We start from the raw sequence: 20,921 nt of genomic DNA, 5'->3' as shown, positions 1-20,921 counted from the left end.
AGAAGTCGGCTTTTCACTCTACTGCGCATGCGACGGCCCAGGGATTTTGCCGGAAGAGCAAACATGGAAGGAGGAAGCGCTCGCTACAGGTACTCTGGGCTGGTGCGGTTTTCTCCGAACAGGGGCACCAGCCCGGGGTACAAGATAAGCGATTAAAGTCACTTGGGGGTGCCTAACATTTTGGCACCCCCAAGTGACTTAGCCTAGGAAAAGGACACTGAATGAAGTCAAAATGGTCAGGTCTAGAACCTTGGACAATCCATTTCACTACAAGAAGATTAGTTTGTCTAGTTTTGACTTTACTGCCTAACCTCTAAGCATTTGTGGGACCCCCAGCAGGCAAATTGCATAAGATGCAATGCAGTCACCTTTAGATCATATAAACAACCGCAAAAAATCCTCTGCACTCACCCATTATCAATATGTAGAAATAGGACATTAGGACATTTTTGTGCATTCAGCTACTGAGAAATGCCTTCCCCCCCACCCCAAAAGAGGGATTGTTTGTCCGTACATTGCAATATACTTCAAGCTGGCCAACTACGTCAAAATCATCCCTTCTGGCCAGTCCTACACTGACTGACCTATAGATCATAGTCAGTGTGTCTAACCAAATATTCCCATCTGTTGATTCCTCTACACTGTGCTTCTATGATTTACTGGCAAATTTGAAAGTGAGAGAATAAACACAGCTGTCTCTAACTTCCATTCAGGACCAGTTGTTCTTGTTCAGTGACCATGTACTGCAGTGTCTTTAGAGAATGGGAGGTGCAAAAAAAAAAACAATGTTTTGGGGGGATAATCCTCTCTGTGTTTTTTTTCTTTGCCTGACGAAGGGAGAATTATCCCCTCTGAAACAAGTTTCTCTGCCCAAAACGGTTTGTGGTTTGGATTGGCTAAGTGCTATTAAACTGTTTAATTGAGCACCGTTCCAGTGCTGCGTTATTGATGTCATTGATGGCAGGAAACAAGAGCACCATAAAACATGAATGGAAAGGGTGTACAGAGAAGAATACATTAAAAAGTGCAAAAGAACTGAAGTTTCCAGTGATTTATAGCATTTCTATACGGTTGCAAGATTATAAGGTGTATAATAGCAGTGGTTTACCTTACGTAATACAAAGTTTAGGAATTAGCTCTATTGTAGCTGATAACATGCTAACTATAAAGAAAGCCAAGTACCTAGCAAACAAAGAGTATGGCTGCCCTCCAGGCACTCACACACGTCACTGCACTGATCCTCCCGGCTCAGAAACAAGATGAATTTATGGAAGAGACCATTCGATTCTATTACGGAAAGCCTCTGAAAAGTAGTAATAATGTTTACAGTTTTGCAAACTCTTATATTAAGATCAAAGGATAAAAGACACAAAATAAAATTAATGTTATTCTTTTCCAATTCCATAAGCTGCATGTGCTTGCTGTGTTTAATTACCAAGAGTATAACGTAAAACACTCACACCTCTATGAACACATACTGTTACTTGGTGTTTCCTGTTTTAGCTCCTGTCCCTTCATACAAGGGGCCGATGCATTCCTTTACAGGGCTACAAGTAGAAGTAACAAGTGTGTAAGTGCACTAGTGAAGTTTTTGAAGTTTTAACAAAGCCGCAGGTGTTTGGTCCACCATACTGATTGGCTGTCACTATGAAAAGGATGTCAACACATGACCCTATTGCTGTTGTAAATGATTATTCCCAGCATCAAAGGCTGAGGAGGGTGGGAAGAGCACATTACTAAAACTAGTGGCCAAGAGTCTAACATCAAAATGTATGGAAGCTCCTACACTAACTTTCCAACAGACAATAAATATGACTTGCATGCAGTCTTACTGTTCTGTAAGTAGAGTAACTTAGAGTAACACATGTAAAACTGCATTTTCAGTACAAAGATCACCTGTTCATCAGGTCAGCATACATAAATTACTTACGTCTGGAGTAAGTGTAGACAAGTGGGAAACCAAAGCTGGTACAGACATTATGTGGATCAAGAAGGATCGAAGAAGGTTGTCAGAATATTGTGCTGCTACTACTGGACTGGAGAAAATAATGTAGAAAAAAAGGAGAAATGTTACCTGGTGCACATATACAGTACAGCTGTTACTCTAAAACAAAATATCTATTCATATTTAATAGTCCTTGTTGTGGTGTACTCATAGAAAAAGTAGTAAATGCCTGGGTGCAGCCTTACTGCACTGAATGTGATGGACGTATGTCTTTTTTCAACCCAACTTACTATGTTACTATGTTACTCCCTTTAAAAATAGAGTAGCACATGACAGACGCAGTCCAGGACTTCTTGAAATCCTGGAGTGCGTCTGTCATGTGCTACACTATTCATAATTAATATATTGTTGTACCACTAAAAGAATCAAGACATTGGAAAGCATCTAACATCAGTGGCTTACTAAAGGGGCTGAAGGCCTGATTTATCTAATCCAAGCTATTATGTACAAACACCACAATTTTTAAATTCAGCTGCAAATCTTACCGCAACGCCAATGAAAACAGGGCTGTAAGCGTGCCTTTGGACAAGGAGGGGCGAGATCTGGCCAAGCCATTGGTTAACAGTATCTGCAAAAATCCATATATTTTATCAGTTGTATTCTGACTGCAGTCAACAGAATAACATTAACAGGATACTACTCTGTAAAATTAATCTTAAGGGCAAATTCACATGGGGTGGATTGTCAGCCTAGGTCTGATTCTTCTAGTTGTGCCTGCACCTGGAAGTACTGAATCTGTCCTGGTGCAAGAACACGCAGCCTACATCCGCCATTCGATATTGCCTGTGTGTGCCTGCATACAGATGAGTTTAATGCTTCCAGGTGCAGGCACAGCTAAAATAATTTTTCGGTGTATGGGGGGGATTGTCAGCCTGTCTGAGGGCTGACAATCTGCACCGTGTGACCTTGCCCTAAATGTGTGTGTACTTTACGACAACCATGGTATTATAAAAAGACTTGTGGAATGCTTACTATTTGTGTTTGCTATTGCATCTTTTATGCTTTCTGATAACCCTAGTATTGTACTGACATTTGTATCCTCCATAATCAGAATTTTCTAGTACAATATTTCTGTACTTATTTCTTAGACAAAATCAACACAGGCAGAGACACAGTAAATTAACAGCTTAAGGAGGTTCTTGAGACTTTTGCAACTAAAAATGTATTGATTCTATGAGAGATAGGCCACTTCTGTGCTAGAATGAGTGAACATACCTGTAGAACAGAATAAAATCCTTTCTGGTTAAGATACCCCATAATATTTGCACAAATGTGGTTCATAGCTGGTCTCAGGCTTTCGCCTAAAAAAACAGAATGTTAATACACTAACTAGTATTAGACACTAGTATTAGATCTGCAGTCTTATTTTTTAACCTGTCGGGTTCCAGTCACTTGTATATACAAGGAAACTATATACTAAAATGACAGCATTTCTACCCTTGATTGTTGAATAGACAACACTACCCACACATATAATGTACCTTTCCCCTTGAGTATTTTCCAGGTTAGGGTATCTGTAAAGGTGACCAGCATAGTGAGGTAGACTGTGATCAGCTTGGAGTCCTGCAGGATATCTGGCTGAGAGATGACAACATATGATCTTTATAATGTACACATTTTAGAAGTCAAAACCTACCTTCCATTTCAAGGTGACATTTTAAATCTGCTCATAAAAGTGTAAAATACCCTTTATATACGAGTCTAGCAATTGCCTCAAAGGATCTTACTATGGCCACATCCAGTATCACTGCCTGGTTGGGGTCAGCCAAGCCACCAATTTGCATAAACTAAGAATATGGCTTGGAAGTATTTAAATTCGGCTAGCGCTAGACCTTTTCAGACTGAGGCCTGTAATGTTATACATGGGTCTCACCCTGTTCAGAGATAAAACGGTTTACTGTGGAGTTTAATGTTTTGAAAGTTTTGTACAGGGTTTAGTAGGGGCATTATGGAACAAGTACAAAAATTTGGGAAAAGTCAACCAGTTCTGCCACACCCATCATTTAGTTTTGTGATTATCAAAGGAAAGGTAAAAATTACTGGGGGTGCCAAATGTTAACCCCCCCCCCCCAAGTGTAATCAGTTACCTTTAACCTGCAAGCCAGTTATCCTCTTGAGGAGCTGAACTTTAAGAAAAAATCTGGCTTTTTCACTCTACTGCGCATGCGTGGGACCCGGGATGCCGAAGATAGAAGAGAGAAGGAAGAGAATCGCTGCCTTGGGCTGGTGCAGTTTTCTCCTAACAGAAGCACCAACCCAGCATAAAAGGTAACTGATTACAATAACTTGGAGATGCCCAGCATTTGTGATTTTTACCTTTGCTTCTCCTTTAATTACTGGGTTAAGGATAAGCTGTTAACACTCAAACTTGTTGTGCACAACTACTCCAATATATCAGAAGGATTGGACTACCTGTAATTACCCATTTTTAGATGGATACAGAGACTGGGTCAGCTGGAAAGATCACAATTTTCTATATCTGACCCTCAACCCAGATAAAAAAAACCACACAATCTGAACAAGAAGGGCTTTAAGAGAGTTCTCTGGGTCAACAAGGTACAGTAACATGCCATCCCCATACAGTGGCATATTTTTCTGTAACCTTCCAACTACACTAGCCCTTACATGGATAGTCAATAGCTCAATAGGGCAAAAAGCAGTGGGAAGGTGGGACACTTCTGCATGTGCTGCAATCCAGTGTAAAACCAAGTGAAAGCAGTCCCTCACCTCTTACAATCACCTTGGCCTATTTGTGTGCATACAAAGCTCAAATCCAGGCTCTGAACTGGTGCCCCAAACTAAACTAGGTCATGCCACATATATCTTTCATTTGATATAATCATACTTTCATTATACCAGATTTAGAACTCACCTTTAACTGTTTAAGGTATTCAGAACAGTACCACAGAATGTCTTTTATCTGCTTTATCCAGAGAAGTGTGAGATCCTTAGAAAGAGCGAGAGACACAAACCAAACCTGCACGAGAAATATTCATACATAGAAGTCCAGCTAGTAATAGAAGTATTTCTTTGCATCGTTTGAAACTGATACATGAAATGATTCAGATTTACTTTATTTAAAAAGGAGCATATTTTCCTAATTATTTTATAGTTACTTTGCATGTTGCAAATTTTTTTTTTTTATAGTTTTTTTGTGTGTGAAGAAAAGCCATAAACAGCAATCAGATTAAGATTTTTTACTTAATTTAGTAAACTTGCCTTTTGAAATGTGGACAGTCATCAAACATACTGGGGCTCATTTATCAACACTGGGCTATTTGACACAAGCAGTAACCCAGTAAGCCAGTCAGTAATTGTTTTTCCAAGATAATTCTTTGTCAGGCTTTAGTACACAGTACTGTACTTTACTCGCAAGCCAAATTATTATACCAAAATTGTTGGCTGAGGATTTTATTCACATTAGAGGTTCAGTCAGGTTACCTTGGGTTCATTGTCATTTTCCATGCTGTTGAGTATACACCGGCAAAGCTTTTCAAACCTCTGTAAAAAAAAAACAAAAAAAAAAAACATGAAAACAGACACAATTGGCTTAACCCAAACTGGCTCTTCTGTTTAGATATTTATACAATTCTTTACTTTAATAAAAAGGCTCCAGACTACAGGTAATTTCTTAAAGTAAAACAAGACAATAAAACTTGCCTACCCATTAAACACAAAGGAAAAACATTTTAGAAGGAAGCTCTCTGTATGTGACATTGACCTTTAGGCATTGTAGGTAAGGGTTCTGAACCACACAGCTGATGTCCAGGCTAGGCTTGATGCAATAAACTGCATCCAATTATCAATCTGACTATATGGTCCGTCAAAGAGACTGTGTGTTGAGTGTTTTCAAAGTGAAAAGCAAGCATCACTTGGGGAAAGTCACTTGAAGTGCTTAAGCATAAGAAAGAAACACTTTTTGACTTCCTGGAATTTTAGGGACTTCTAACCTAATGTCATATATAAAGCTAAAGAAAGCAAAAGAAAGTGACATACATTTCTTTTGTTGCAGTAGTAACATTATAGTTATACATTTTCTGATCTGGCTCTATCTTGTCCTAATAAGACTCACCATCCTGTCCTGAGAAATCTGGAATATTATCAGCAGCTTGCGTGATATCCTGAAAATTGAAAGTGCATTGGCTTTGACTGAACCTTTTTCGGTGCCTTCTAGAAAATCATCGACTTCTTGACTACAGGCAAGAGATAAGAGAAAGAAAATCATTAAAATCTGTGGATACATGTGCATCACTCTGTGCACATTACATATAGATTGGAGACACGGGGAAGACTTTCTAGTTTATTATATTACCGGATTTCTTTCTGAAGTCGACATCTGCACAAAAACCTTCTGATAAGTGCCTGAATTTTGATTGCTGCTCTATCTCTTTCTTTGAGACCTTTTCTCTCTTCACGAGCTTGCCTGGCTTTGTCTAAGAACTGGGCCTTTGAAACCTGAGTTGCTCCAAACATTTCTGCAAATGCTGAAAACAAAAAAGGAAAGACCATCAAACTCAAGAGACAAATCAAAATTGCAAATATTCAAATAGAAACCCCCTATTTTTCTCATAAGTGTTATGAAGCACCATTTATTCATTTTTAACCATATGCCTATGAGCTGCTCAAACAAGAAAATCTGTGTCCTCTGGTGTTTACATTATTATTATTATTATTATTTATAGGAGTTTGAGGTTATCACAAAGTAACTCTTGAATGGCGCACAGGACTGTAACATTGCCCATAAGGTTAGTAGGATTTCTTGTTTCTCTTATATACTGGAAGGGTAGACAAACTCTTATAGCTAGTATATCAGCCATAACTGGACTAAGGTTTTTATGTTATGTACCAGCAAATACAACCATACAAGCAAGCACAACAGAGCCTAACTTTTAACATAGAGGTAGAATATTATATCACTACTTTAATTAAAATTGAACATTACAAACACAAATCAAGTATTTTTTTTTGTTGTCAAGGTTATTTTAAATGTAACTAAAATGAAAATGTATGTGAAGTACATATGTGCACTTTTGAATCCAAATTACATTAAACAGCTGAATAATTATGGGGCTGTAATAACTGATCACAACAATAGCAAAGTTATATGTTTACAGCCAAAATTATTCTGATACTTAAGTTATAAATTAATAGCCATGAGGTTTATTAAGATGATAAAATACCTTACCTTAGGCCCGAACACTGAAGAAATGTATTTACACACACATATTTTCTAGTTTAAGGGCTGCATGAAGCCAAAGCTGCAGAAAAATAGTAAAGAAAATTGTTCAATGTGAATTAGTACAATACTAATGGCTAAAAGAATACAGAACTTGTAAAAAAACAAAATCAATTAAAACTATGCTTTTAATAAATAGTTGTCAAGCTAACTAGCAGTACCCCAGATATTGGCAGGTACCCAGAAATAAGCACTAGTCTTCAAAAGGAAACCACTCTATGTACTATGTACTTGAGAATTCCCATGGGTTATTAATAATTCTTAAGTTACTTTACTATTTAAAGCTATAGAAACCTTCCTCAACATGAGAACATTTTTGTGGGTGTTTTCATGCTTGATATCAACCTTGTTTCAAGTGTGAGTGCCCCTGCTGATTGATCACCACCTGAGAGCCATGGATGAGAAGGCAAGTAGCCAGACAGGGAGGTTACTGACCCTGCTGTGCTGCTCTGCCCATTCAGTACTAGTACTGGTATTGAAGCAAAGAGACAAACCCTGCTGTCACAAGCTACATTATTTTGTGAAAGCAGCTGGGTATAATAAAGTTGCCACTGTCTGATGAGATAACTTTGAGGTATTTCATGTCAATGCAACAATGTATTGCAATACACTGTTGTCTTATCTAATAAACTTGCTGGAAAAATAAATCATCCCAATTATACAGTTTGTTTATATGACATATTAATAGGACTGGGTACACCATGAACATACATTTACTTCCCAGGTCTAGTCACCTAGTCACAATAGACTGGCTTTTTAAAGGAACATTAACCTTTATGTCGATAATAATTATCTCACAATGTAAACAAAAGTTGCAAGTCTTAAGGTTGGAGGATACCTGACCTTATAGGGCCAAATCTTCCTCAGGGCCCAAAAGAAGGGCCACTCCCGGCCGCAGTCAATTGCTGTTCTCTCTGGTCGGTATGTTTTTGCTTATGCACCGAATGAGGGCGGAAGTACGTCAGGAGTCTAAACACTCAGAACTGGCAACAAGCTATAATGGAAATAGGAAGCGTTCCATTAGTTGCCAGTAGTAGACGATCTGGCACACTTGTAACAGGAGGTATATTTTATTGAGACTGTAGCTTAGAAACGAGTTAATAGCTTACTGACAGACGTATAATAAAACCTCGAAGACATTTAGAACCTTATATAAAAGATGGGTTTAAGAGAACATTTTAGCCCATATTAAACATGGCTGCTTCTGCCCCGAGTATCCCAAGCTTTGCTTTCGTCCAAAGCCCTCGGCGGAAGTGCGTTCTAAAGGCAGTAATTGTCTTACGTAGTCTGGGTGGTTCCCATTTCTGGCCCGAGGGAACTTTATCCGGTTTGATGGTAAGTAGTTCTTAAGGACGATCTCTTTACTTAGGTATAACACTTAGATATTAATTAGTGGACATTTCACAAAAGTTGCCATTGCACAATTTTGAAACACCGTCGCCCTATTAATTGCCATTATCATTATTGACAAGGGCAGTGCAGTATTGTAACACCTATTTGGCTATATTATGGCCCACCCAGGCTAGTAGGGTGCTGTAGAGCATGTGTTACATGCGACCTTAATGCACAGGAGTGGGCCTCCGCTACGTGGGAGGTAGACAATGGAGCTGAGGGGTTGTTGTACTACAACTAGCTGAAGTAGTGTGGTGCAATAGAGAAATGGACGCCAGAGGATTCTTATGAATGAACTGGATAGTACTTTATTGTCCAAGACAAAGGTGTTCAGGGTATTCCATATACTCACTGAGATGTTACACAGATCAGCATGCAGTTATACAATTGATGTAATTCGGATCAATAGCAGAAATATGATGCTCCCCTGGATATCCCTTCTCATCAAGAGGATTGGGCAGGTAGAACAACAACAGAGTGATAGGTAGGAAAGCTCACCGGCATAGTCCCATGCTCTTTTGGAGGTTAGGGCAAGGCATATTTGCTAACCTATTCTAACCTAATTCTGTCTGAACTCACCACTTCTAGAGGGTGCTATGAAATATGCTGCTATACTGTCTTCTCCTCATTCACGGGGCCCTGTCCCCCACTTAATTTGGATGGATATGTGGCTACTGGGCCGGATCTGTACCCAGGCTCAGTGGAGCCCTGCTTCAGGTAGCAGACCGGCAGCCAAAGAGGAAGACACTTCCTTGTGCAAGACACTATATAGTCTGCCAAGGGGAGTGGTTAAATCGACTTTAGAAACTGTAACCTGAGTATAGAGGGGTCTGCCCTATAACAGTACAGATAAGGAAAAGTAGGGAAGTAAAGCCATAGGGAGCTTAACCCTATGGGTCCCTACAGTATCTTCATACAGGTATTTGTATTGCGCCACCAGAGTATGTTGGGCTTCTTGCTAGCCGACCAGCAGTTTGTCACCTTTGATAGAGGGTTCCATGAGGGTGAGGGTATCAGTGCCATGAGGGTATCAGTGCCGTGAGGGTGAGGGTATCAGTGCCATGAGGGTGAGGGTATCAGTGCTTTGAGGGTATCAGTGCTTTGAGGGTGTCAGTGCTTTGAGGGTATCAGTGCCATGAGGGTGAGGGTATCAGTGCCGTGAGGGTATCAGTGCCATGAGAGTGAGGGTATCAGTGCCATGAGGGTGAGGGTATCAGTGCCATGAGAGTGAGGGTATCAGTGCCATGAGAGTGAGGGTATCAGTGCCATGAGAGTGAGGGTATCAGTGCCATGAGAGTGAGGGTATCAGTGCCATGAGAGTGAGGGTATCAGTGCCATGAGAGTGAGGGTATCAGTGCCATGAGAGTGAGGGTATCAGTGCCATGAGAGTGAGGGTATCAGTGCCATGAGAGTGAGGGTATCAGTGCCATGAGAGTGAGGGTATCAGTGCCATGAGAGTGAGGGTATCAGTGCCATGAGGGTGAGGGTATCAGTGCCATGAGAGTGAGGGTATCAGTGACGTTAGGGTATCAGTGCCATGAGGGTGAGGGTATCAGTGCCATGAGGGTGAGGGTATCAGTGCCATGAGGGTGAGGGTATCAGTGCCATGAGGGTGAGGGTATCAGTGCCATGAGGGTGAGGGTATCAGTGCCATGAGGGTGAGGGTATCAGTGCCATGAGAGTGAGGGTATCAGTGCCATGAGAGTGAGGGTATCAGTGCCATGAGAGTGAGGGTATCAGTGCCATCAGGGTTAGGGTACCAGTTACAGTCACCCCAGGACAGCTTTTGTTAATTTAAACAGCCTTAATGCTTTCAGAGGGCAGAAAGTTGTAGCTGGGGGCTAGAGATGTAAGGCTTAATGTGACCTGTTCCTGGATTGGGGGATAGGCAGCCACAAGCAGAACACCACTCATTTAGAATGCTGTGTTTTTCACTAGCATTTTCTTTGTTACTAACTGTGCATAAGAGTGATTTCAATTTCAGCCACAAGAGCATTAGTGGGCTTAGGCTTTGTTGTTAGGTGTATTATATGTATATATATATATATATAATATATATATATATATAACCCATAAAGATAGATTGCACTCACAGGACTTAAATAAAAGTGGTAATTTATTGTGATGTGGAACTAAGGTTTCGGCTGTGTCCACAGCCTTTGTCAAAGTATATATATATATATATATATATATATATATAATTATTACACCGTAAGGTCCACACTCCCATGTGCAATTCACGTTCACAATTCACAAGTGTGCTGCACTTAGTTGTATCCTGTATCTATTCCCAGTGATAATGTACACTCCAATATCGAGGAGAGAGAGACCTGACCTATCCATTAACGTAGATTATGGAAGCATATTTGTGCTATAATTCCAAGAACATTTGTGGCAGCAAATCATTGTTCAATTCAAATCTGACCCAGACTAGATTTCCAGGAAAGGAAATAAGTATTCAGCCAAATTTCATCTTAGTTTGCCCCTTTATTCCCTCAAGCCAGTGCTTAGGGCCCCACAGTTAGGGAACTCCTGGTAAATAAGTTTTATTAATAAAGTCTGGTCTCTTTGTTTATAAATATAGCATGGTACATATTTCTTGTATGGTTAACACATTATGTATCTCTATACCAGTGATCCCCAACCAGTGGCTAGGGGGCAACATGTTGCTCCCCAACCCCTTGGATGTTGCTCTCTGACTTGGTGGGAAGTTTTGGTTGCATAAAAACAAGATTTACTACCAAATAAATCCCCCTGTAAGCTGATGAGGCTGCCTAATAGCCAATCTTAGCTCTTATTTGGTACCCCATGAACTTTTATGATGCTTGTGTTGCTCTCCAAGACTTTTTACATTTAGCTGTGGCTCATGAGTAAGAAAGGTTGGAGTTTCCTGCTCCATACTGAGACTGTTCATTATTCATGTCTGCTCCAGGGTCCCAACCACACACACACATTGGTATCATCAGGAGCCAGTTACTCTGCATGTATGTTTATGGAGAGTGGGAGAAAACCAGACTCTCTATATAAAACCTCAACAAACATAACTATAACATACAAACTGAATGGAGATGCTGTCCTGGTTGTAATCAGACTTGGGGATTGCCAATTAATGGCAGCAACGATAACTTCTGCGCTACCATGAGCTAATTCATTCCCAGTTAAACCTGTTTATTCCAGTATGGTATCAATAAGTAGGTTAGCCTCTTAAATGAATTTGTGGCTAGAGGAGCAACTGACCTTCCCTGAGCATGTCTTCTGGTAAACCCTGAGCAGCAGTATCGTTCTACCACTGATGTTCAGACATTTAATGTGTACCACAATTGAAGTGCACAATACTGACCTCTCATGATGTTCTTTTTATGCATTCAGGAAGAGATGTCAGGAGAGAGTGTGGTGAGTTCTGTGGTGCCTGCAGCTACAACCCGCACCACTTCATTCAAATGTGCCAGTACTAGCTCTAAGTATGTGAAACTGAATGTAGGTGGTGCCCTATACTACACTACCATGCAGACTCTGACTAAACAGGACACCATGCTGAAAGCGATGTTCAGTGGCAGGATGGAGGTGCTTACAGACAGTGAAGGTAAGGGGGGTGAGGTGTTCTTGTCTGTATTGCGCATTTCAAATTATGGAGGCTGAAATACCTGCCTATCAAAATTGTGAAGCACATGTTTAAATATACCAGTATCAAGAAGGAATATGTGATCAGAAATAAATATGCTTGTACCACCAATGCCATCCCAGCCATGTTTAGACCATTATATTGATAAAGCTGGTCATACACATACTGATTTGTGCCATATTCCATATGTGTATGGCAGCACACCAATTCATTGTCCATTTATAATGCATATGGATCAGTTCATGGATTGAGCCTTTTTAAAAATGTTATCTGCCAATGCAGATTATTTAGGTTCATGGTGTGTTTTAACATTAATGTTCTTTAAATTCCCTCAGATTTTTCTGTAATTTGGGTACCATGTGTTTGTTTGTTAAAGAAAGAGCTTTATCCAAATAAACACATTTTTATTGCCAAAGCAGTGGCCAGAAAAGTACAGTATTTTGTGCATTCTCTCAATGTGTTTTGGGTGTGACCATATATTCATTGTTCTATTGTCTTAACTTCCTCTAACTTTGTTTTTTTTTTCTCAAGGAACTAAGTAGGCGCACCCTTCATTCTGTCATTTAATATACTTGCATCTGTTAATGCGACATAAATCCATCATTTATAGATTTTAAAAGTTGTTTTATATAACAGAAATGGAAGCTGGAATAGTAGCCGATGAAGAGAGACAGGGGAGGAAAGTAAGAGGCACTAAGCTTTCCCAGGTGCAATTACATTACATTAACATTTATTTATAAAGCGCCAACATATTCCGCAGCGCTGTAGAATAAGTGGGTTACATACAATGGACATACAGAGTAACATATAAAGCAATCAATAACCGATACAAGAGGTGAAGAGGGCCCTGCCCAAAAGAGCTTATTATTGAGAATGATAGAGATGAGGCACAGGGGACATGGAAATTGTTGGTCAAACCTATCACTGCTTCCTATAGTAATCTAAGGGATGCTTACCAGTTGGACTGCAACTCCCACCATCCAACATCCAAAGGCCCAGTTAGGGATGCTATCTCATCTCTTTACATTACATTACATTAACATTTATTTATAAAGCGCCAATATATTCCGCAGCGCTGTACAATAAGATGACCAATAGCAACCAATAAGATTTTGCATTTAAACTGGTGAGCAGTAATTGCGCCGTGATTTATTGCTATTGGTAAGTAAACCAGTTGCAGCTCCCTCTTGATTGATTGCTATTGGCGATTAGACCAGTAGCAAACTCTGCACCATTTATTACAGTATCCTAAATGTACTGGTAAATGCATGATTTTATGTATGTAAATAGCTTTGAATGTCCGGCACAATTGTTCAGTAGAGCTCTCAATGGTTTTGTGTTACAACACTTTCCCATTCCTCTGTGGTAGCCCAATATGTAACTCATCCAAAATTGGTAACTTAGAGCAGATTGCATATTGTGTTATATTGGCTATATGTCTTCTAAAGTAAAATGTGCCCTAGATGTCTATATATTTACTCTGAAGAGCAAATAAGGTATGACTCGATTTTGCTCTCACCTATGCAGGTTGGATTTTAATCGACCGCTGTGGAAAGCACTTTGGGACTATATTAAATTACTTGCGAGATGGAGCTGTACCACTGCCAGAAACTCGTAGAGAGATAGAAGAACTTCTGGCAGAAGCAAAGTATTATCTTGTGCAGGGACTTGCAGATGAATGTCAGGCTTCTTTGCAGGTAGGGCTCACAGCACTATGTAAGTAATACATTAATAACACTGTAAGGCAGGGATTCCCAACCTTTTATACCCGTGAGCCACATTTAAATGGAAAAAGTGTTGAGGAGCAACACCAGCATGAAAAATGTTCCTGGGGGTGCCAATAAGAGCTATAATTGGCTACTTAATAGCCCCTATGTGGACTGGCAGCCTACAGGATGCTCTGTTTGGCATTAGGGCTCTGGCATTGGCATTGCCTCTCAAGGCAAGTTCCACGATATCACTGAAATCACACCGCCGCGTATGCCATCCCACCGGCGATTAACATTTTCGTCAGTGGGATGACATTTCGGGGAGATTAGTCGCCCGCGAACAGGGAGATTTGTTGCAGGCGACTAATCTCCCTGTGTGCCAGAGCCCTTATACTTGGTTTTTACGCAACCAAAACGTGCCTCCTTACCAGAAATTCAAAAATGAGCACCTGCTTCGGGGCCACGGAGAGCAACGCCCAAGGGGTTGGTGAGCAACATGTTGCTCACAAGCCACTTGGTTGGGGAACACTGCTGTAAGGGCTATGCACATGTGGTGCTTTAATTGCCACTATCTAAAAAGTTTAACCCCATTCACTTAAATTGCAAGCATTGTAATTCTCCTTGAATGGGCTGTTAACTCTCAATGATGTGCGTTGTATTAAGGGCCTGAATTGTGTGTTGTTTCAGTAGTGCTGTTTAGTTGGAGAACCATTCACACTACCAACACACTAGATTGCCACTTTTGCTGAAACAAAAAACTAAAATGACTACAGTATTTAGTTCCTTTTAGCATCCCAGAGCTGATTTATGGCTACTGCTTATGGCACAGGCCAGAAGATGCCTAGCATATACTGTACTGGAAGATTATTACATGAGCCAGTAAAAGTTGTCTTACAATGTTTAATTTCTTAAATCTTGGCTGTTAGATATGGTTAACCTTTTATGTTATGGGTAGTTGCATCTATCATGGAGTAATTTGAATTAGATGTTTGCTACTAACTAGTAAAAATATTTGTGGCCCAGTAAATTGGATTAGCTTAGAACAATATCATAAGTGAGTCTTAAAAAGATGGCCATTTTTAAATAGCATTGAGATGTACTGGGCAATCTGTGTTATTTACTTGGTGTAATAGTATGTATTGTAATATATGGGCACATGTGTGCATGTATTTTGGTTTGTGATGTCTTAGTAAAGCAACTGAGACCTCAAAACACTGATTGCTTAACTCTGCTGTGTATAGAGCATTGTCAAGTTTATGGGGCTTTTTGTGTCTTTTACATGCTTCTTAAAATTTCTAGTCACCCTGGCACTAATGCCTCTGTGCCCTTTGACCCCTGTACCATCTATAAATTTGGCATATGAAGAATATAAGGATTGAGAGTTAAGCAATACATTGTGGCACAAGGCAGAATTTATTTACTTCTTATAGTTCAGCAACTTCTTATACCAACAAAAAATACCGAGGTGAAGTTGAAAGGGCATTTATTTGATGTTTTTGGCTTAATGTTGAATGGAATAATGACAGTAATATTAAATTATCAGGTAGTAAAATACTGCACATTATTCAGATACTGTGCCACAGTTCAGAGAGAAACATACTACTATGCTTGTAAATATTGCTCTTTCTGCCATAGACTAACCATGATTTCTGTTCAGCAGAATAAAGATGTCTATGAGCCTTTTTGCAAAGTGCCTGTCATCACTTCCTCCAAAGAAGAGCAAAAGCTTATTGCCACATCAAACAAGGTAAGGAGTTGAACATTTTGACATTATTTTGTCCATAAGTTGGAGTACAAATTAAAGTAGATGTCCACCCAAAAAAAGTGTTTTTCCTTTTTTTTGCATAATTACATAAAAACATTTCAGTGGTTACATTTGTCAGTGTATTTGCTATTGAAAGCCCTCGGCCTTCAGGTGTGGACTGCTTTGGCCCAGTAACACACTTCTTATCATGAGGGCATAGGCCCCTATGTGGATCCAGTTAGAATAGGTGAATTTGATGAACTCGCCAAACAAGGAGATATTTTTGTCTATGGCTTTTCTCTGGCTTTTAAGTAAATATAAGGAACTTTCTAAATAGTTAAACATGTTGTATAATTTATAAAATTAGTTCCCCCTCATCCCATTCTCCAGTTGATTTCTTCTTGCAGCTTGGTGATGGAGTTGATTATTTTGAAGGACAGTGAGCGCTAATTAAAGGAAAGCTATAACCCCAAAATGAATATTTAACCAACAGATAGATAGTTTATATTATGTGACCTATTAAAGAATCTCACCCAACTGGAATATATATATCAGTAAATATTGCCCTTTTACATCCTTTCCTTTGATCCACCATTTAGTGATGAGCTGTGTCCTCCCTCAGAGATCACATGACAGGAAATAATGCAGCTCTAACTGTAACATGAAGTAGTGTGGAAGCAAAAGGCAGAACTCATTGGCTGATGAGGCCTAGCATATATATGTGCCTTGGCTTGTTTGTGTGCACTGTGAATCCTATGATCCCAGGGGGTGGCCCTTAATTCTTAAAATGGCAATTTTCTATTTAGGAGTACCCAATGCCACATACTACTTAAAAAGTATATTTTTATGAAAATGGGTTATTTAGATGAAGCAGGGTTTTTAATATGAGCTGGTTTATGCAATATATTTTTATAGAGACCTACACTTTTTGGGGTATAGTTTTCCTTTAAGGCAAAGGAAGCACACACCTAACATGTATTTGAGTCAGACTCCAGAAAAGACAGAATGCTCAGAGATAAGATACTGAATGTTAACTTGATTATTTTAGAAATATTTAATTGATTATATTTCTATAAGGTAAAATTTTTACTTCCACTATAACTCCTACCTAACAAGGTAAGCAGAATAGTGGTCAACTCAGGCTATGTAATTCAGTTTTATCTGTAGTTCCATTCAGCAAAATCTGTGTATACTTGGTTCTAGAATTTCTCTTGTTTCTATACATAATTGATTCTGTGTTCTAAGTACAGCACTTGCATAACCATTGTGCTCCCATGCTAACTAGTTTACTAAAAATATCACATGGGACATGACTAGCAGACATTTTAAATGTTAATGCTTTAAAATAGTTGATTTTGTGTCATGAACAACTAATTTAGAATGTGTGCTTCCTGATCTGTAAAGTCTGTTATCGAAGAAATGAATGACCTGATCTTGTCACTTTCTCTTCCCCCTGCAGCCAGCAGTGAAACTCCTCTATAACAGAAGCAATAACAAGTATTCCTACACCAGGTAAAGACCCAGTGTTTCTCTAGGTCTTTATTATGCTAGCTCAGTGACCTAAAAAGAAGGCTTGATGTTCTTTCTTTTATGGCATTACCCATGTTCATATTGTACGTTCCCAGAATACCTCTATGTTGTATAACTTAGAGTCTTCACATAAACTGCTGTTAACTGAAAAACTGTTGGTTAAGTATGTATGTGTCCTGAGAGATTTGAGCCATTACTCCTAGCACTCTAAAAAAAAAAATCATAAATAGCAATAACTACTCTACTATGTAAAACTAGTGCAAGGAGAAGAAAATATTATATACACATATAGCCACAAACTTGCAAGAGCTTATGTATTCTTGATTCTTAGGCAAATTCCTAATACTGTAGCTGCTTCAGGAGAGGTTTATTTAGGTGATGTTATGGCCTTTCCAGTTATAGGACTGTTTGTGGTTAATTAATACTATAGATAGCCTGTCTTTAGGCTTTTGAACATTAATTGTAATACAGGTGTGGGATCCCTTATCCGGAAACCCGTTATCCAGAAAGCTCCGAATTACGGAAAGCCTGTCTCCCATAGACTCCATTTTAATTAAATAATTCGGAATTTTAAAACTGATTTCCTTTTTCTCTGTAGTATAAAAACAGTACCATGTAATTGATCCAAACTTAGATATAATTAATCCTTATTGGATGCAAAACAATCCTATTGGGTTTAATTAATGTTTTATTGATTTTTTACTAGACTAAGGGGCTGATTTACTAAGACACGAATTCGAATCCGAATTGGAAAAATTCCGATTGGAAAACCAACATTTTGCGGCTTTTTCGTATTTTTAGCGATTTTTTCGGCGCCTTTACGACTTTTCGGAAATTGTCGCGACTTTTTTGTTACCAATACGATTTGTGCGAAAAAACACGAGTTTTTCGTAGCCATTACGATTCGCTCGTATCTTGTCGCGACTTTTTCGTATTGAGCGCTCATAAGCGGTGGGCGAAACTTTCAGACTTAGCATGATTTTGGAAGCCTCCCATAAGACTCAATGGCACCCTGCAGCTCCAACCTGGCCCAAGGAAAGTCACCATACTGAAGCTTGAATGAATCTGAATGCTACGAAAAAATCGCAACATTTTGCGCAACTTTCGGAATGGCTACGAAAAAGGCGCGACTTTTCGCGCAAGTTTTAACGCTACAAAAAATTAGCCAGATTTTGCGCAACATTCGGAATGGCAACGAAAAAGTCGCGATAATTTTCCGAAAAATCGCCAAATACCGATCATTACGAAAAAACCGCAATCGGACGCATTCGGCCCGTTTGTGAGTAAGTAAATGTGCCCCTTAAGGTATGGAGATCCAAACTACGGAAAGACCCCTTATCCGAAATACCCTTGGTCGCGAGAATTCTGGATAACGGGTCCTATACCTGTATAGCGATGCTTTAAAGTGTATATCTGTATATCCCCTGCAAGTCACTGTTGTGCTATCAGGTTTACTTTTTCTGTTAAGGAATATACTGCTGTATCAAGTATTTGTAATAAAGGCATTATGTAATAACTGTGTTTTTCAGTAACTCTGATGATAATATGTTGAAGAACATCGAACTGTTCGACAAGCTTTCTCTAAGGTTTAATGGGCGCGTCTTATTCATAAAAGATGTGATTGGAGATGAGATATGCTGTTGGTCGTTCTATGGACAGGGACGAAAAATTGCAGAGGTTTGCTGTACCTCCATTGTGTATGCTACAGAAAAGAAACAAACAAAGGTAGGTGGCTCTTTCAGGCATAAACAACATTCCAACAAACAGTAAGGGGCACATTTATTATAGTGTGTAAGCCAACTTTACCATTGATGTTGCTCATAGCAACCAATCAGCAATTAAATTTGGATGGTCACCTACAAGTTAAAAAACAAAAGCAAAGATCTGATTGGTTGTTATCGGCAACATCACCGTTATGTTGGCTTACACACTATAATAAATATGTCCCTAAATGTAAAGCTTTGGGAAATGGTTAAGTTGTAGGAATATTCTTTAACATGGTTAAAGTGCACTGATCAAAAAATTAAAAAATTAAAATAATTAAGGATTTATCGCCCTTTGATAATCAGTTATTAGGCTCAGTTTTAGGGGCCCATTCATTAAAGCACAAATTTCGGATTGTTAAAAGTATGATTGGAAAAGTTTCGTAGTAACCATGATAATTTCAGATTCTGGTTGCTATCCAAAAGTTTTATATCCGAACGTTCGTAAACGTGTGAAAACCTTACTGAGTTTGAAAATTCAATGCATGATATTGGAAGCCTTCCATAGGACTCAGTGGCACTCTGCAGTTCCAACCTGCCCAAAATATAGTCACAATACCAAAGGTTGAATGAATTCCGAAATGTTCGTAGTCGTTGTGAAAATTACGCGAAAAAGTTGGGTAATTTTAACAATATTTTTGTGGTCATTACAAAAAGTTCTAAAAGTTAGAAAAAAATACAAATTTTCTGCTTCTGAGTGGCTTTACGTTCTGCCCAGTATAGCAATCTTACTAATGTACAGTATTTTCTTTATATAGCTCATAACAGATGAGTTTGCATTTATGGTCACTGGATGGGGGGTGGGTTTGGAAGCATGAAACCTGCATGTAGAATATATTAAAAGCTTTTATTTAATTAAAGGGTTAAGACTTTGTCCTTTTTCTGTTTATAACCGTGCTTACCATTGTCTCACAGGTGGAGTTTCCTGAAGCACGAATATATGAAGAAACTTTAAACATTCTACTGTATGAGGCTCAGGATGGGCGAGGGCCAGATAATGCTCTTCTTGAGGCTACGGGTGGGGCTGCTGGACGTTCCCATCACCTTGATGATGACGATGAGCGTGATCGCATTGAACGAGTTAGACGGATCCACATCAAGAGGCCAGATGATAGAGCTCACCTTCACCAATAGGACCTTTATACTTTCCTTCTTTTGTGTCCGTCCAGAACTGACATCTACCTCCTCAAACTTAGCCTTGCTCACTTAGGAGAAGGCATTTCATACCAACAGAGGGGGGGTGGGGCTTTATATGCACACTTGTGCTTGCAATTCCAGCGTCAGCCACTTATCACTTTGTCATATCACTTTTAAGGGACAACAACATGATATATTTTGTATTTTATTCACTTCTGGACCTTTGCTTTCCTCAGGCTCTCTAGGCTGGCATGGAATTGTCAAAGAGGCCCTGGCCTTTTAACAATGTTTAGTTTGATATTCTGTGATGTATTGTCTATATGCTGCACCGTGGCAGTAGCTGTGACCTGTCCGTATGTATGGAGAATATCAACAAACCAGTGAAGCTACCATATACTGTCATAGCTTCACAAAACTCCAGATGCCTTACAAGTTCATTTTTAGCACAATATCTAGATATCCCAAACAGTGTTATTTAAATGCGCCTTTGTGGCTGTTTTGAATAATAATACTCAACCCATCTGTTGCTCGAAAGGACCATGGTCTTTGTAAGCTAGAAAGGGTTTTTTACTGAACTGTAGTCTGGGGATGTTTTTTTTTTACCCAGAAAATACAATGCACCTTTTTGAGTTTGTTTTTATGTTAGAATTAATATTATATATATAAATATATATTTCTTGGGTTTTTATGAATCTTCAGTCCCTTTTGTGTAAAAAAAAAAAATGAAACCATAACTTATACCGTTTTCTCCAATAAACGTAAACCTGGACTTACTTGCTCTCT

The 20,921-nt window shown here is 39.2% G+C and overlaps 2 protein-coding genes across 6 annotated transcripts in view; one reads left to right on the top strand and one right to left on the bottom strand.

Annotated features, from left to right (window-relative positions):
* Nucleotides 1–9,148, bottom strand: part of ube3b (ubiquitin protein ligase E3B) — a 22,980-nt gene extending 13,832 nt beyond the window's left edge. Inside the window, exons 1-12 of one of the 4 annotated variants that reach the window (XM_031902395.1) lie at nucleotides 9,132–9,148; nucleotides 8,085–8,235; nucleotides 7,191–7,263; nucleotides 6,318–6,489; nucleotides 6,078–6,198; nucleotides 5,447–5,506; nucleotides 4,878–4,982; nucleotides 3,487–3,583; nucleotides 3,221–3,306; nucleotides 2,491–2,573; nucleotides 1,931–2,036; nucleotides 1,183–1,303 (exon numbers count right to left, since the gene is read on the bottom strand). In XM_031902395.1, the coding sequence (XP_031758255.1) occupies nucleotides 1,183–1,303; nucleotides 1,931–2,036; nucleotides 2,491–2,573; nucleotides 3,221–3,306; nucleotides 3,487–3,583; nucleotides 4,878–4,982; nucleotides 5,447–5,506; nucleotides 6,078–6,198; nucleotides 6,318–6,478 (940 nt within the window). In that variant the 5' untranslated portion in view covers nucleotides 6,479–6,489; nucleotides 7,191–7,263; nucleotides 8,085–8,235; nucleotides 9,132–9,148. Of the gene's footprint in view, nucleotides 1–1,182; nucleotides 1,304–1,930; nucleotides 2,037–2,490; nucleotides 2,574–3,220; nucleotides 3,307–3,486; nucleotides 3,584–4,877; nucleotides 4,983–5,446; nucleotides 5,507–6,077; nucleotides 6,199–6,317; nucleotides 6,490–7,190; nucleotides 7,264–8,084; nucleotides 8,236–8,523; nucleotides 8,764–8,985; nucleotides 9,080–9,131 lie in introns of those variants that run through there. The other 3 variants (XM_012966190.3, XM_031902387.1, NM_001079407.1) reach the window with 3 other exon arrangements.
* kctd10 (potassium channel tetramerization domain containing 10) lies at nucleotides 8,421–20,921 on the top strand. Of its 2 annotated transcripts, none has more exons than XM_012962508.3 (7): nucleotides 8,421–8,576; nucleotides 12,003–12,216; nucleotides 13,783–13,952; nucleotides 15,622–15,711; nucleotides 17,168–17,220; nucleotides 18,768–18,963; nucleotides 19,917–20,921. In XM_012962508.3, exons 1-7 carry the CDS (start codon nucleotides 8,436–8,438, stop codon nucleotides 20,133–20,135), a joined length of 1,083 nt encoding a protein of 360 aa, XP_012817962.1. In that variant the 5' UTR covers nucleotides 8,421–8,435; the 3' UTR covers nucleotides 20,136–20,921.

This window comes from Xenopus tropicalis, chromosome 1 (genome assembly GCF_000004195.4).
Source record: "Xenopus tropicalis strain Nigerian chromosome 1, UCB_Xtro_10.0, whole genome shotgun sequence".
NCBI classification, from domain to species: Eukaryota; Metazoa; Chordata; class Amphibia; order Anura; family Pipidae; genus Xenopus; species Xenopus tropicalis.
This window is presented reverse-complemented; position numbering and strand designations above follow the sequence as displayed.

What these genes read in the sequence shown, in the direction of transcription:
- kctd10 (XM_012962508.3), top strand. Translation starts at nt 8,436, where the DNA reads ATGGCTGCTTCTGCCCCGAGTATCCCAAGCTTTGCTTTCGTCCAAAGC. An exon ending in AACAAGTATTCCTACACCAG is followed by an intron (nt 17,221 to 18,767) that starts GTAAAGACCCAG and finishes TGTGTTTTTCAG; the next exon opens with TAACTCTGATGATAATATGT. An exon ending in CAGAAAAGAAACAAACAAAG is followed by an intron (nt 18,964 to 19,916) that starts GTAGGTGGCTCT and finishes ATTGTCTCACAG; the next exon opens with GTGGAGTTTCCTGAAGCACG.